Raw genomic sequence first — 16,102 nt, forward strand, 5'->3', positions numbered from 1 at the left:
GCATCTCTGAAAGTGTCGTCTTATGTACCTAGTACTTTCAGCTATTTTTCGCAGAAAGAATACAAATATTAGCTTTAGGTTGCAGAGAGAGGCCACGAAGAACGTATCTGGTTAAACCTCTGAAAGTCAACAGAAGTATGGGATCAGGTCCACAGTAAACTTTATAGAGTGGCACCTGCAGAGGAAATTACTCATTGCATGATTGATGCCACAATTAAAGGCATAAAAAGTAATCCATGATAAACAAGCAACCAAGCAGAAAAAGAATAATATCCTAAGAGCACATATGTGCTTATATAACAGTTATGTCCTGGATGCTATCAAACAGACTTCACACACAGAGAGACACAAATTCTCTGAGGAGGGTAATGGTACGGTACTCCTCCCTCTCCCCTTCTCTCCCTCCCCGCAACAGCGCTGATTTTGGGGCTGTATTTGGCCAGTATCTGCCCCTAGCTCTACGAAAGCAAGTCCAGTGCAATTAGCAGCGTTACACAGGTATTACACAGCCGTAACTCATTGCTTTCAGCATTGCCATTTTCCGCAGGAACACGCGCCAGCAGTGCAAACCAGCGCAGCTCCGCCAGCGTCACATCCACCCAGGCCACACCAGCAGAGAACTGGTCCGAGGTCTAAGGAAATACCAGCCAAATCTCCCAGTGGGCGGAAGGAAATAAACACGTTTTGTTCCTAAAAAATCTCAACTTTTCTTGTTTTTTTAAACAGGGGAAAAAAACAGGGAGGGGAGACAGCGTTACATGCGCATTCCCCACATCTTTGCCAGTTACATCATTTATTACTTTTATGCAACCACATCAGAAAAGCTTCAGCCAAGGTACCACCTCAACTGAGGGAATATATAACCTTCCACGCACACTCGTATTTATTTACCCTTGTGATCCCTATTTACTAAACAACTGCAACGCACCACTTCAATCCACAGCACATGGGCTTGATACATTTTTGCGGTTCCTCTCCAAAAATTTCACAGATAAAATGCTGCCTCAGGGAACCGAAAGCTGCGCACTAAACTGCCAGTGGGTTATTTCTGCCCATGCCCCCATACCGGTCTGAGAAGCAGAATTACGCGCTTTATGAGCCTCGAACGTTTGCTTACCTGAGACCGACACTTTCATGAGGGCTTCCAGGGGTCTGTTGTTGTCCAGATCGCGACTGAGTTTGAGTTCCCCAGTGGCAGAGTCCAAAAGGAGCAAGTTTAATTCATTGCCTTGCACAAAGGTGTAGGCCAGGCTGTCGGACACATCGGGATCATGAGCTGGGATCTTGCCAATCACGCCAGAGGGGAAGCTGTTAGACTTGTTGGTCACGTAGTTGTTGAAAAGGATCTGGAAGTCCTGCAGCACGGGCGGGTTATCGTTCTGATCCAGGAGGCGGATGTGCACTGTCGCCCGGCTCACAAGAGGGGCAGAAGTGGCCTGCACCACGATCACGTACTCTGTCCGGCTCTCATAATCCAGGTCCATCAGGGCCGTGAGGTCTCCGTTGAGCAAGTCCAGCTGGAAGACCTCAGGGATGTTCCCCTCTACGATCTGGTACATGATCTGTGCATTGGTCCCCTCATCGGGGTCAGCTGCACTGATCCGTGCCACAATAGAGCCCACGGGGCTGTTCTCCTCCACAAAGATGTCAAATTCATCCTTCTCAAAGACAGGGGGGTTGTCGTTGATGTCCAGCACAGTCACCTGGATATCCACAGAGGCTTTCAGCGGTGGGCTGCCCCTGTCCACAGCAAAGGCCCGCAGGCTGTAGACAGCCACGTTCTCGCGGTCCAGCTTGCGCAGTGTGCGTATCACTCCAGAAGTGGGTTCGATGTAGAAGTCTCCGTCTCCATCGTCACCACCTTGGAACGTGTAGAGGAGACGGCCATTGAGGCCCGAGTCGCGGTCGGTGGCAGACAGCTGCAGGACGCTGGTGGAGAGCGGCACATCCTCGAAAACCGAGCCCTGGTAGCGGTCGCGCAGGAAGCGGGGCGCGTTGTCATTGGCATCCAGGATGAGGATCTCGACGTAGGTGGTGTCCGATTTCTGGGGGATGCCATTGTCATGGGCTGTAATGGCCAACGTGTAGGAGGCCTGGTCCTCATAGTCCAGCTCCATCAGGGTGGTGATGGTGCCTGTGTCAGGGTCGATGCGGAACTGGGGGATGTTATCGTCCAAAATGTAAGTGATTCTCGCGTTCTCCCCCGTGTCTTCATCGGTGGCACTGATGGTGACAATGGAGGTGCCGATGGGCTTGTCCTCGCTGACGCTCACTGTGTAGTGGGAGCTCTGGAAGACCGGGCGGTGTGTGTTGGCATCCGTGACGTTGATGAAGACCTGGACGGTGTCAAAGCGAGTGCCGTCAGAGGCGGTGACTGTGAGCACATACTGCCTTTCCTGCTTGTAATCCAGGGGCAAGGCCAGCGTGATCAGCCCCCCTCCGCTCTGACTGGTGATGGCAAAACGGTTCCTGGTGTTGCCACTGGTGATCTGGTAAGTCACAACGCTGTTCACGTCCCTGTCCACTGCTGTCAGGGTCAGGACACTGCTGCCCACAGCCGCGTCCTCGTTCAGTCTGAGGTGATACACCTTCTCCGTGAAGGTGGGGTTGTTGTCATTGACGTCCAGGACAGTGATGGACACGCTGGCTGAGGAGGTCATGACCGGCACGCCATGGTCCCTGGCTTCCACCCCAAAGTGATAGTTCTCCACAGTCTCTCGGTCCAGCTCTGCAGCCACCGTGATCCACCCCGTGCTATTGTTGATCTGAAAAGGGAACCCCGAGTCACCTGCTGCAGGGGCACCTCCGGCGGAGGGTGCCATCTCTATGAGTTTGTACTCCAGGCGGGCGTTCTCCCCGGAGTCAGCGTCCACGGCCTGGATGTGCAGCACCGAGTAGCCCAGAGGAACGTTCTCCAGCACCGTGGCCTGAAAGGGAGTGCTCACAAAGATGGGGGCGTTGTCATTCACGTCCACGACCTGCACCGACACCATGCCGCTGGAGTTGATCAAGGGAGGCCTGCCCCCGTCCTGGGCTTTGATCCGGAGCGTGTACTCCCGAAGAGTCTCATAATCCAGAGGGTTGATCAGGTCGATGGCACCGGAGAAGGAGTGGATGTAGAACTGGCCTTTCAGGTTGCCACTCACGATGCTGTAGTGCACCTGGGCATTGCTGCCCCGGTCCCGATCCGTGGCCTGCACCTGCAGGATCTGGCTGTTCACGGGGGCATCCTCTGGCACCTGGACCAGGTAGCGTTTCTCGCTGAACTGAGGGTAGTTGTCGTTCTCATCCTCGACGGTGATGTGCACCATAGCCGTGGCGCTGCGGGGTCCTGGATCCTTGCCCTGGTCGTTGGCTTCCACCACCAGGTGGTACTCGGAGACCTCCTCGCGGTCCACCGGGGCTCGGGTCCTCACGACCCCGGAGCGCGGGTCGATCTCGAAGACGCCGTCGCCAGCTCCCGGCTCCAGCAGGCGGTAAAGCATGTTGGCGTTGGCTGGGGCATCGCCGTCGGTGGCGCGGATGGTCAGCACCTCGTAACCCACCTCCAGGTTCTCGCGGATGCTCTCCCGGTACTCGGGCTGCTCGAACACCGGCTCGTGGTCGTTGGTGTCGCTCACGGTCACGGTCAGATAGGTGGTGGCTGAGCGGCGGCGCGGGGAGCCGTGGTCGGAGGCGGTCACCTTCAGCACGTGGGTGTCCTTCGTCTCCCGGTCGAGGCTGCGGGCGGTGACCACGCCGCCCGTCTCGGCGTCGATGGAGAAGTAGTCGTTGGAGCGCTCGTCGAAGAGGGCCTCCATGGAGTAGGCCAGCCGGCCAGCCTCCCCCTCGTCGGGGTCCTGGGCGCGCAGCACGATGACCGCCGTGCCGGCCGGCTCGTTCTCGGGGATGGACACCTGGTAGCTGGGCAGCTGGAACTGCGGGGGGCTGTTGAGGCTCCGCGCCCGCCGCGCTCCTCGCCGCCCGCCGCCCTCCCCCGCCGGCGGGGCGCAGCCGGCGGCGGCTCCGCGGGGCTCGGCGGCCGCCCTCCGCCGGCCGCGCCGCGGGCAGGGCCCGCCACCGCCACCGCCACCGCCACCGCCACCGCCACCGCGGGGCTCGGCGGGCGGAGCGCGGCGCAGCGCGGCGCCCGCCGCCCTCAGGCGCCCGGCGGGCGGCAGCGCCGGCGGCTCGGCGGCGTCGCGGCGCCCCGCGGCCCCCGGGGGCAGGTGGAGGAGCGGGGCGGCGCGGGGCGGCCGCAGCTCCCCGCCGCCCGCCGGCGCCAGGGCGCAGAGCAGCGCGGCCCAGGGCACGCAGGCGGCGGCGGACAGCCGCAGCATCTCCGGGGCTCAGCGGGCAGCGGTGCCGGGCAGAGCGCTGCCGCACAATCCATCCACCCGCCGGGCTGCCCGCCCGCCCTCATCCATCGGCCGCCGGCCCGGCCCCCCCCGCCGCCCGGGCTCCGTCCCCGCCGCCGGGCAGCGGGCTGGAGAGCTCCAACTTTTCCACCTTAAACTTTGAAGTGAGTTCAAAATGGCTCCTCTCCTCCTCCTCCTCCTCCTCCTCCTCCTCCCGCTGCCGCTCCCGGGAGGGTGATTAGCATAAACCTGCCGCTCGTCTCCGTCGCCAAAGAGAAAAGAAAATTAAATACCGCAGTCGCCGTGCCCCCCTCCCCGCGGCGGGGCCGACCCGCGGCCGGCGCGGTCCCGCGTGGCTGCGCGACCCAGCGGAGCCGTCCCGCCCCGTCCCGTCCCGTCCCCGCCGCCCCGCTCCGCTCCGCTCGGTTCCGCAGCTGCGGCGGGCGCTGCCCGGGGCGGGGTTTCCTCACGGCCCCGCCCGGCCCCTCCCGGGCGGCGGCGGCGGCGGGGGCCGGGCCCGTCCCCGCGGGGCTCCCTCCCCGCCGCCGCCCGGCGCCTCTCGGCGGCCGGGCCCGGCCCCGCGCCCCGCAGCGCCGCGGCCAGGGGCTGCGCGGGGCCCGGCGGAGCGGGCAGGGCCGCCCCGCTCCCCGCTGGAACGGGCACTCGCAGGGGCGGCGGTGCGCGGGGAGGCGGCCGCGTCCCCTCGTAGCAGCCACCTGTCGCCCGCGGGCCGCCGTCCAGGGCAAAGTCGGACGCTTGGGTGTTTGGATTGTTTCAGCTCTCCCTATGGAGGGGGGGAAAAAAAGAGTAAAAGCGCTTTTCAGGGCCAAATCGGCATCGTCTGCCTGACTCGGGGAGTGCCGTGCGCGTACCCCGGCGGCAGGCTGTGCTGACGCGCTCCCGCCTGGCCGCGGAGTGCGCGGAACAGCGGCCGGGACCTGCAGCCTGCGACCAGGCGGCGTCCGCGGGGCAGTTGCCAACAATTCCACGCGAGACGCAAGCTTCGGTAGCTCGCGGGCCGGCGCAGAGCCGGACCCCGCATGGAAACGCCGCACCGGCGCTCCCACCGCCCAGCCGGCGGGGCTCTGCGCCTCGCTTCGCACCGCTCTGCTTTTCTGCCTCCGGCCGTCGCGCTGCGGCGGGCGGGCGGGCGGGCGGGCGCCATCGCCGCGGCTGCAGCGCCCCCTGCTGGCGGCGGCGGCAACCGGCCGCCCCGGCTGCAGCGCCCCCTGCTGGCGGCGGCGGCGGCAACCGTCCGCCCCGTCTGCAGCGCCCCCTGCTGGCGGCGGCGGCAACCGGCCGCCCCGGCTGCAGCGACCCCGCGTGCAGGGCGAGCAGGAGCCGGGGGGCTGGCGAGCGGCGAGGCGCAAAGGTCGCCAGCCGGGGTCCTGCAAAACGCTGCGCCTGCCAGGAGCTGGAAGACAACTTCGAGAGCGATCCCTGGCCGTCAGGTCAGGCTCTTCAGCACCTGCGGAGAAGACCGTGAAAAAAAAAACCAAATTTTTTCAGCTGCTCTCATCCCCGGAACTGCGCTACCGAAAGGGGGTGGAAAAAACCCCACCTGGATTATTGCCAACATGTCTGTCAGGAGGGAAAAAAAGCTTTCTAAATTGCAGTTTTGGAAGATGTTTAGCTGATTCAGCTTTACTCAGTTAGGCTTTTTTTTTTTTTAAAACGGAATTTAGAAGCTTAGCTGGCTTTTCAGATCCTCCGATGAAAATGACAGCTCATGAAAAGGAAGAGGAAAGAAATAGGTAAAAAAAAAAAAAAATCAAACATAACCTCCCCTTTATCAAGTTTGAGTGGATGTGGTGATTTTATACTCCAAAAATCAAGCAGCTCACTCTGTAGCTGGTTTAAATCGTATCGATGTTAACTTGGGATCTGCATAAGAAAACCCTAGTTTTAAGTCCATATTTTTCTCACCTCTCTCTACATTGTCTTGCTGCTGTGCTTAATGCCCACGTTTTGAAAAATAAGCTTTTGTTACAAAATGATCCTTTTCTACGGCTTTTATAAGGTGAGATCCAAGTACACGTTTCCAGAGTTTTTATTAGATAAAACAGATTGCAAGAAAAGACCATTTAAACTTTTTTTTCTTTCCATTTTATTGCAACAAGAGGCAACATCCGTGAGTCCGGAAAGGAAAGATATTGTAAAGGCATATGTATGAAACCAATTATCTGCATAATTACACAAAATCTTCCATCCTATTCCTGTTTCTATGACTTGCCCTCTATTTTCAGTTAATTTTGTCTTGTTTATCTTGACGTGTTTCACCGTTTTCTCATTAATTGTATAATCCCTATTGTTCCTTTCATGTTACACCACGTGCCATACAATTTTACCGTAAAAATAGATTTCAAATGCAACATGGTGAATATAGTATTGAAGGCTGACTTGTTGCTCTAGCGAAAAGAGTGGGTTTTTAACACGCTGGCAACTCAAATGACTTTCCAGATGCAGGCAGCGGTGAGACGTCTCACGCCTGTTCCCGTATCGCTCCGTACAGAAACGGCAGTCGCTCCTTGGTCAGAGGTCGGGGCTGGCGGGATCCATTTCTGCTGCGGCTTCTGTGGGTCCAGAAGAGTCGGAGGAGGCAATGGTGAATCTGAACAGTTGGTAAAAGCAACTCAAGGTGGGGAGGAAAATCAGAATTACCTCTGTCTTGTGCTTTAACTGGCAAGTTTTCAATGAAGGCTGATCCTTCTAAGAAAATCAGATACTCCCTTTGGGTCTGATTCTGCACATTTTCTGGTATAAGCTGCCCTTTTCTATAAAAGAAATCACACTGACATCACCACGATGGGTGACATCCATAAAAATATGCAAGTGGGCGAGGTTTTGCCTGACCCTTTTTTTCCTTGGTACCGATCGATGACATACTCATTTCACAGTTCAAAAAATGCTCCGTTTCGACTTGTCCGGGAGTGAAGTCTTTCAAGTTTCTTTCCAAAGTGAATTTCAAACAAAACTGAGAAGCTAAAATAAAAAAAAAAAGGATAGCATGGTTACCCAGCTCCATTCAGTGCTCAGCTCTAAAAAAACATAATTAAACTTCAAGGGATTTTTTTTAAAACATAAAGTTTACAAGACCAGGGAAGAGACCAAGAATCATTCCTGAATTGAAACTCTGCTGTAAGATCTGTAGCCCAGAGGAAGAGGAATGCAGAGCTGGGGTCGCCTGCATCTAGATCCGATAACATTTTTAAGGTTGGGAATGGAGTGAATCAGTGCAACATCCATCCCTGCGGAGGAGGTGGTCCTGTGGAAGGAGACAGAGCTTTTCTCATCTCAGGCCACCAGTACTTTGAGGAAAGACTTAAAAATTCACATTCGGTAATGTCGTGTTACAAATAGTTCACTTTTTTTTTTTTTTTTTAAAGAATAAGAGTGGTGAAAAGCTTTTTGTCATGGGATTTGTGAAGTATATTGCAAAAAGGTGATATGCAGTGTGTCCCCCACCCCACCAACCAGTGGTTTTATCTTCTAAACTCTTGCCTGGAGCGAGGTTATGCACAAGAAGAAAAATTATCCTCAGATTTAGGCATCCATGCTACGCAAACTATATCTTGTAGGGGATCTCTATATACATAGTGTTAACATAAATGGGTACATGTAACACGTATTCATAACAGCATTTATTTACTTCACAAATGCACCAGTGATCTATTCCTGCTGAAGTAATGCTTTGAGAAAATAATCCAAAAAACCACAACAGGCAGCAATAAAGCAGCCTTTAACCACACTTTATTCTTCAACCTTCCAATTTTCCAGCACCTGGAAAGAAACTAGAAGTTTTGTGCCACGCATTAGAAGTGAGCAAAACTAGGTTCTGGAGGGGAATGTTATTTATTATCCATGATTTCAAATAAACTGACAACTGACAATATGACATGAAAAAAAAAAAAAAAAAACCAAACAAATAACTTGCTAGTTTTTAGGCTACCTGTGCTGGTTGCTGGTACATCCTACCCTCGAGGTTGAGTCTCTTCATTGTCTGGGACCGCACATCAGCAGAGATCAGTATTCTGTGATCCCAGGAGAAGTCTAATAAAATAAGAGAGGGGCAAGCTAAGAGGAATTCCTCAATTTTGGAGGTGAGCCTTGCTCTGCCCATGGCAGGAGGCTGGCGGGAGACCTGGGCTGCCACCAGCTGACTTGCCCCAGGCTCTCCGGGGCTGGGCGCAGCAGAGGGGGTCTCCGCCTGCCCAAAGCACCCGCAGAAGACCTCGTACCAGTGCAGTGTGCAAACCGAACCGAGGACCGGAGCTGAGTCCCAGTGTCACGCTAGTGAATTTAAATTGCATAAACTCAGGATTTTAGACCATTTCTCCAATCACTACAGAAAGCAAGCATGATAACAAGTTGCTCTGTGAACAGGCGTTTGGAGTTCCAACCCCCATACAAACCTGTTCCACATCCAGCCCAAGAAAGCTCAAATGAGTACAAGTAATTTATTTTTTCACCTTTCATCTGAGTTTATTTTAAGAATGGAAGAATTAGTTTGAGCTCCATAAGGTGAAACTTGAACCTTCACCTATTGCAGGAACCGCACGGGTTTGGACACGATTCAGAAAAGACTTTTATTGCTAACATTCATTATTCTTAAAGCCAAGAACGGATTCCAAAATGCTGGGATCCTTATTGCAGGAATGATGTTCAAGGCTTCTTGGCTGTATGTAGCTTCTCTTTTGTAGAAAGAGAAGAAACAATTTAGAGCTCTTAGACAGTGAGTTTGTTGTAGCCAATCGTACTGTTGCTTCTTTTAAAATCCTTGGTGGAGATAGCAGCAATTCGATGTTGGAATTTGTTTATTTCCTTAGACTTAATACCATCCATTTATAATTTACCCTAAGGAGCTCAGCTCCACCCTTCTCAAACACTGCCTGTGAATTTCCTCACTCTAAATTGGTTTGGATATTTTTTTCCCCTCATTTACATTAGCTAAAGGCTTCACTAGTTACTACATGCAAATAGACAAATAAACCAATAGAAGAGCAAATTTCATGCTCAAAAATTGCACGGTGGCCAAGAGCAAATAAAAGCTGGATATGGCTCAACTTTTATTTATGGGAAAAGTGATGCAGAGGCTAATGCATTGGCAATGTAGTTCTACCAACTAACAAGCTCTGTAACAAATTCTGTAACAAACTAGTATGTAAAACCCGAGACTAATGCTCCAGTTCAAGTAAGCAGAGTAGAAAGCCCAGGTCTATAGATTCATGTACTTTTCTTACTTTTCAGATCTCTCCTATACATTAACAGAGGTACAGAGTGAAAAACAAACCCTTGGAAGTTACCTTTTACCATTCGTTTTGCAGGACCTGCCCTTTCTCTCTCACAGGGTCTCACCCTACGTTGTGCAAACAGATTAAAAAATCAGCTCTTGTGGCTTTGCCCAAGAGGTTCAGGTGAGTTTGCTGCGAGTTTGCTGTCAGCCCATCAAAACAAAGGTACAGCAGGACAGGTTGCTTTGCCTTGCCAGCTTCTGTTATTTAATCAGGGGATTAGGGGACTAATTAATAAGACAAGAGTGCAAAAGGTAGACACATCTAGCTTAGCTAAGAGACAGGTTAGGCTGGAGTCTAACAACACATTACAGACATCCAGGTGTAGTCACCAAGGAGCAGTTACTGATGGCGGTACAAGAACATGAGGAGCAAGGAGATAAGGTGGAAGACAAGCAGATTGAGTAGTAGGGCTCAGGTACCGATAGAGATGTTTCTGACTGTGGAGCAGCCTTCTGCAGGACTGCACAGCATGCTCACGGGGCAGGCACGCTCTGCATTTCCATGGGAGGATGGGGATAATGCTCTTGTACCACCATCAGTAACTGCTTCTTGGTGACTACACCTGGGTGTTTGTACCATGTTAGACTCCAGCCTGCTCCAGCTTCTCCCCGAGTAATTCCGTAAGCTCTCTCTACTCTTTTGACACCCATTTATTACTGAAACGTTGTTTTCCAGGGATTTTCATGCCTCCAAAAATTTTATTTCTGGAGTGAATTAAAATTTTCTGAGCTTTTTATGGTTCACATAGAGACAGGATTAGTTTTCTTCCTCCAATCTCCATTCCTCTGTGCTTATCATCTGCCTTTATATTGCCCACTGGCTCAGCACCATGAGATTCTTCTTCACCCCTCCAGAAGCCGGTCAGATTTGATGTTGTTAGATTCAACAATCCTGTCCATTTTTGTAACATCTACACACTCAGTCACCTTTCTGTTCAGCTCTTTCCTGGCAGTGGTGCTTTGTAGCCTGTCTTCCATGAGCTTGCTGTGGGCTCCTCAGACACTGCAACCTTTGCGCAGGAAAACCATCCAGGGAAATTCTTTCAACTGCTTATAAAAGAGTATTCAAAGAGCTTCTGGTGGATGGGCATGAAGGCAGAATGAAAGCAAGGACACTGTGACTTTGGTCTAAACTGTTCCTTTTCCAGAAGTTGAATTACATTAAAAGACAAGGTATTTCAGACTCTTAGGGGAGGAAGCACACAGCTGTAATGAAACACTTGCAGGCAGGGGATTAGTTGACCTGTTGGAAAAATAAAAATGTCAGCTGAAATGCTTAACGTGGGAATATGAAGTCAGCGTAACAGGTTGCTCAGATAACAGTGGGGTTTGTGGCTTTGTGGCTGTCTCAGCAAAAAGACCGAGAAAGTGATGTAGGTCTTCGGCATCTCTCTCTTAATCACTGTATTTTTTGCAGATGAGGTATTATGGCTATCACTATTTATTTCCTCCCCTTTCTTACTGTTTATTTCATACCTAGAGTTCGATGGGAAGATACAGTCGGTTTTTAGTCCTGGTCTGGAAGCATACCATGCACCACAATCACTTTTCGCCTTTTCCCAAGAGGCCTAGGAATAGTAATGTTTTTCTCGTAGATGCATTTTGTAACATATTTCTGAGTGTTTGCCATCATCCCTGGGGCTTGGCACCTCTGAATGTGAAAAAATAGAAAGTGTTTGAAAAAACAGTATACCAAATGGCTTTAAAAAACATCAGTAAGGCTGCGATGGGCCCCGGTTCCGGCTCTGGGATGGGTAGGCAGAGACACCACGTCCTCCTGCAGATATCCAGAGGGGTCAGGCCTGAGTGCTGGTGCAGGACCGGCGCGTTGCACCGCTGCTGCGCTCTCAGGCTGAGCTTTGCCCCGTGCTAGCTCACCCCCTTGGCCAGCCCATGCCAGGCTGGGCTTAGCACAGCCCTGGGACCATGCCCAGTGAGAAATTTGGACGGGGTTACCCTGTGTATGCTAGGAAAGGTAAAAGAGCTTTTCTCTTGGTGCAAGCCATGCCGTACCAGTTGGCCTCTGTGACAAAGAACAGACCCTGCTCTGATTTGTTTCCCGGTCTAAACAAAGTGAAAAGATAGTTCTCACTCCAAAAGCATGAAACATATCACATTTTCAAAATCCAATGTTTTAACTGTCCGCTTTTCTGCTCCTCTACTAGCTATATAGCACCAAGGCTCTTCCCAGGGCAGATCAGTTGTCCTGCCTCTCCAGCAGCCTTCAGCGGGCTCACCACTTATTAGCAGATCACGGCTCTGGTTGCTGGATTTCTTCGGGGATCACTCAATATTGTTTCATAAAAGAGAGGAAGAGCTTTTGCACCCTTAATTAATTTAGTTGTCATCACTTGTCAGCTTTGTGCTCTGAGGTCTTGGTTATGGAGCATAATTATCACTATATTTATATATAGGTAATTATAATCTGGGAAACAGTCCAAATTCTGCTTTTTAAGTAAAATTGGTCAAGCCTATTGGCAGCGACAGGACCCCCTCTGGACGCGGCAGTCTCGCCGGCAGCACTGCAGCGGCTGTGGGAGGATGCGCCGTGTGGAAACAAGGGGACCCACTTTCCTGCTCAGGTACAGCCAGGGGTCATTTCTTATTCTGCCTGGCATTCCCCGAAACACCCTTGTCTTCAGGTATTCTAGCCTGGAAGCTGTAGTTAGGAAAAAGGACAAAAATAATCACCGGTTACACAGGCTGGGGAAAGGGAAGGTCATTAGGCTGTCAGGCTTGTACTCCATCCCTGCCACTGCTGCCAGGCTGATTTTCCCTATACTGACAGACACGGGTCCCACAGTCCTCAAAGAAACAAGGGTCACACAAGATGATTTCTCACGGAGTGGTTTTGGTTTCAAATCCCACCGTTGCTCTTGCCACAGCAGCGGTTCCCAGACGAACAGCACAGGGCTCTGCGGAGCTGAAACAGCACCATAAGCACCCTGTCTGCTTCTCCAGACCTGACCTACAGCTATAAATGCTGTCTTGATGATTTCTTTGTCCTCAGGGGCATAAAATACATTTTCAAGTGGAAAAAAAAAAATAATCCTCTGGGAATATCTCTAACCATTCCTACTGGAGTGTGCAGCATCATCCTTAGCTGCTGTCTCTGCAATTAGTTGCACCTTCTACCATGTCACATTAGGAAAATGCAGGGTGCCCCTGGGTTTTGCAGGCCATGGGCGAAGTGTTGGGACTCCCACCATCGCCTCTGCTACTCATCCAGGGAGCATCGCTATAACATTAGAAGGCACTGATCTCCATTTCCACCCACAGTGCAAAAAATGAAATATTTTCTGAACTATGAGGAGGTTGCGAGGTGTCGAACTAAAAATATTCCCACAGCTGCCACTGTCACTGATGAAAAAGGTTGTCAAAATTGGCTTATTCTGAAAATTTTGAACAGCAATCCATGCTGTCAGCACAGTCAGGGGCAGAGAAGGGTCCTGGGTTAGTCACGGGGTGTAGTGCTGGGACGCTGGACTTCTCATGGGTGGGTATCACTGGGTGCTAATGAGTTGCTTCTTGGGAAAGGGGGTGAAGGAAAGCCTTCAAGTCTTTTTGTTTGGAACAGGGAATTCTCCTATTCTCCCTTTGCTTTCTCACCCAGCTGCATGTTGCATATACCCTGCAGATGCCAGAGCATTTGGCAATAGTAAGACTGCTGAAGGCACATAGCCCTGTACCTGCATCTTATTCTAATACAACCAAGATTGCTCCCTGTCCTAATCCATCATCTCCATCCATTGTACAGCCATATGACTCTCTTGGAAAGGCCTTGCTTTTCTCATAGACTGTAACTTTTGATCAGGTAATTTGTTCACCCCTAAGGCAACGTTTTTCTAAAATACAGAAGGGGTCAGCCTTGCTAATCCATTAGGTAGGAACTTGGTGGCTATTAAAGTGCATTCAACGAAACCTCTCTTAGGTGAGCTCTACAGCATTTTTCTCCTGGTCCCATGCAGTGGAGGGATGTGCTGTTTATCAGGTTTTCTGCTCATTACTTTGCAGAGTGTTTCTTTGTCTCATTTTCCTTGCTACTTCTGGTGAGCAACAGTTTGGTTTTGATGAGGTTGCGCAAGTCTTTTCAGCCAAACCGCAATACTGAATGTGTCTGCGATGAATGAACTCAGAGCAAAATCTCTGCTTCTCTACCTGCCCTGTTATACTGACTGAGCTAATGGAGCCAAATTCATTCTGATCCAGAAAATCATCTTAAATCATGGGAATAGCTGAAAGTTGAATTTGGCCTATGGTGCACAGGGCTGGGGTCAGGGCCAGGACTACTGAGCCAGTGATGTGCTCTCAGTGCAAAGCAAGCTAACAGTACCCTGGGCTGCATCAGGTAAGGCACTGCGAGCAGGTGCAGGGAGGTGATCCCTCCCCTCTGCTCAGCACTGGGGAGGCCACAGCTGGAGCGCTGGGTCCAGTTCTGGGCTCCCCAGTACAGGAGAGACATGGACGTGCTGGAGAGAGTCCAGCAAAGGGACACGGAGATGAAGAATGGGCTGGAGCATCTCTCCTGTGAGGAAAGGCTGAGAGAGCTGGGACTGTTCAGCCCGGAGAAGAGAAGGCTCAGGGGGATCTCATCAATGTACATAAATACCTGAAGGGAGGGTACGAAGAAGACAGAGCCAGGCTCTTCTCAGTGGTGCCCAGTGACAGGACCAGAGGCAACGGGCACAAACTGAAACACAGGAGGTTCCCTCTGAACATCAGGAAACCCTTTTTCACTGTGAGGGCAAGCACTGTGACCAAGCACTGGCACAGGTCGCCCAGGGAGGTGGTGGAGTCTCCATCCTTGGAGATACTCAAAAGCCATCTGGCCATGGTCCTGGGCAACCGGCTCTAGGTGGCCCTGCTTGAGCAGGGGGCTGGACCAGATGACCTCCAGAGGTCCCTTACAACCTCAACCGTTCTGTGACGCTGTGATTCCAAACAGGACAGTGAACAGTGAAGAAGGGGCAGGATAAAACAGGGCAAGAAAGGTGGAGTGAGGTGAGTTACTGAGGTGGAACAGAAGAGAGGGACGAGACTGCCAGGAGGGATCACCAGTCAGCAGTCCCTCTCTTCTGGCCCCATCTGAAACTGGTCTCTCTTAGGACCTAATGAGGTACAATGCTGCAGTAGAAAGTGGCAGCAAAATGGAAAACGGCGATAATCTCATAGCTTGGCAAGCTTCCTACCTGGTACTGAACTTCTCAGGATGGCTGTCAGTGGTTTTGGCCTGTGCCAAGCCAGCCCATCCTCCTGCGATACCGAGCCAGTGAAACTTGGAAGTGCCAGAAGAGCTGCCCAGTACCTGTCCAGTCCCTGTGCTCCATCACCTGGGTATGTACACAGAGGTTTCCTGTGGATGTCCAGAGGTGATGGCAGGGTGATTGAAGAGACGTGGCTCTTAATCAAGCATTTTTCTGTGGCTTTCCCTCTCCCTTGGAGTCTGAATCCCAGCAATTGGAACTGATTTGGGGCACAAGCTTGTAGTGCTGCAGTGCTTGATCGGAAGCAGCTGGCACATCAAACGCACACAGTGCTGGGTGGACTTCCCCAGCAGGCCTCACCGGCGGTGTTCATTTAGATTGTTGAATTATCCATTGAGAGTTTTGCTAAGTGAGATACACTGGGATGTGATAATCATAGCTGACGTGTTCTCTGCTGACAGGTCTGAGCCCAGCTTTCTTGCTTGGGCTGGATTGCCAATGTATTACTGTTATTAGCACTGTCATTGCAAGAGTTTTTCTGGCACCCATCAGCATGTCTGAAAGCCATACAGACCTGTCTTCTTGCTCCTGGTGCTGCCAGAGGCTGGCCATGCAGCGAGGCCCATGCCCGCAGGTGGTGTGGCCATGGCAGCGGGTGTTCAGCGCCTCGGGCTGAGCCTGCCGAGCACGGGTGCACACCATGGGCCGCGTTCAGGGTTTCAGTGCTGTGGGAGCACTGACTGCCCTGAGACACAGTCTGACCGAAGGATGCAGGCAAACAGGACCCTCCAACGGGTCAGAGTCTGCCTCCAGCACGGGCTTTGCCTGCGCCTACAGGAACAGAGCAGGCAGCTTGAACCACGCTGGGTCTGATAAAGGAAAGTCATCTCAAAAGGAGTACAAATACAAAGTGTTGCTGATTTTATAAATGATTCCTATTAATTATTGACACAAAACCACACACACAGACCAAATTAAATGAACATTACTGCCTTTGCAAAATCAAGCTGTCAAGACTATGCCAGAATTAAGGTGACCTATGCATGCTATACAGCCTCCTTAAGTAAACATATTATGGGAATATGTTGCAGTTTTTCAGTGTAGCACTTGTTGTACACTATCGACTTAATAATGGAAAAGATTTCAGCCCTCTTTCACATTTAGCTGAGGCTTTTCTGGCTGTCTTTCTCCATTCCTATCATGGACCCTGTAGATAAACAGCTCTTGCTGAGTTTTGAAATGTTATCTAGTGGGAGATGAGATGTGCT

General features: G+C 51.8%; 1 protein-coding gene across 1 annotated transcript in view; it reads right to left on the bottom strand.

The window, feature by feature from the left end:
* Window positions 1-4,319, bottom strand: part of CELSR1 (cadherin EGF LAG seven-pass G-type receptor 1) — a 173,857-nt gene extending 169,538 nt beyond the window's left edge. The window contains exon 1 of the mRNA XM_075712916.1: window positions 1,118-4,319. Coding sequence (XP_075569031.1) covers window positions 1,118-4,319 — 3,202 coding nt within the window. The remainder of the gene's footprint in view (window positions 1-1,117) is intronic.
* Window positions 4,320-16,102: the final 11,783 nt, after the last annotated feature.

The sequence above is a fragment of the Pelecanus crispus genome, chromosome 1 (assembly GCF_030463565.1).
Source record: "Pelecanus crispus isolate bPelCri1 chromosome 1, bPelCri1.pri, whole genome shotgun sequence".
Lineage (NCBI taxonomy): Eukaryota > Metazoa > Chordata > Aves > Pelecaniformes > Pelecanidae > Pelecanus > Pelecanus crispus.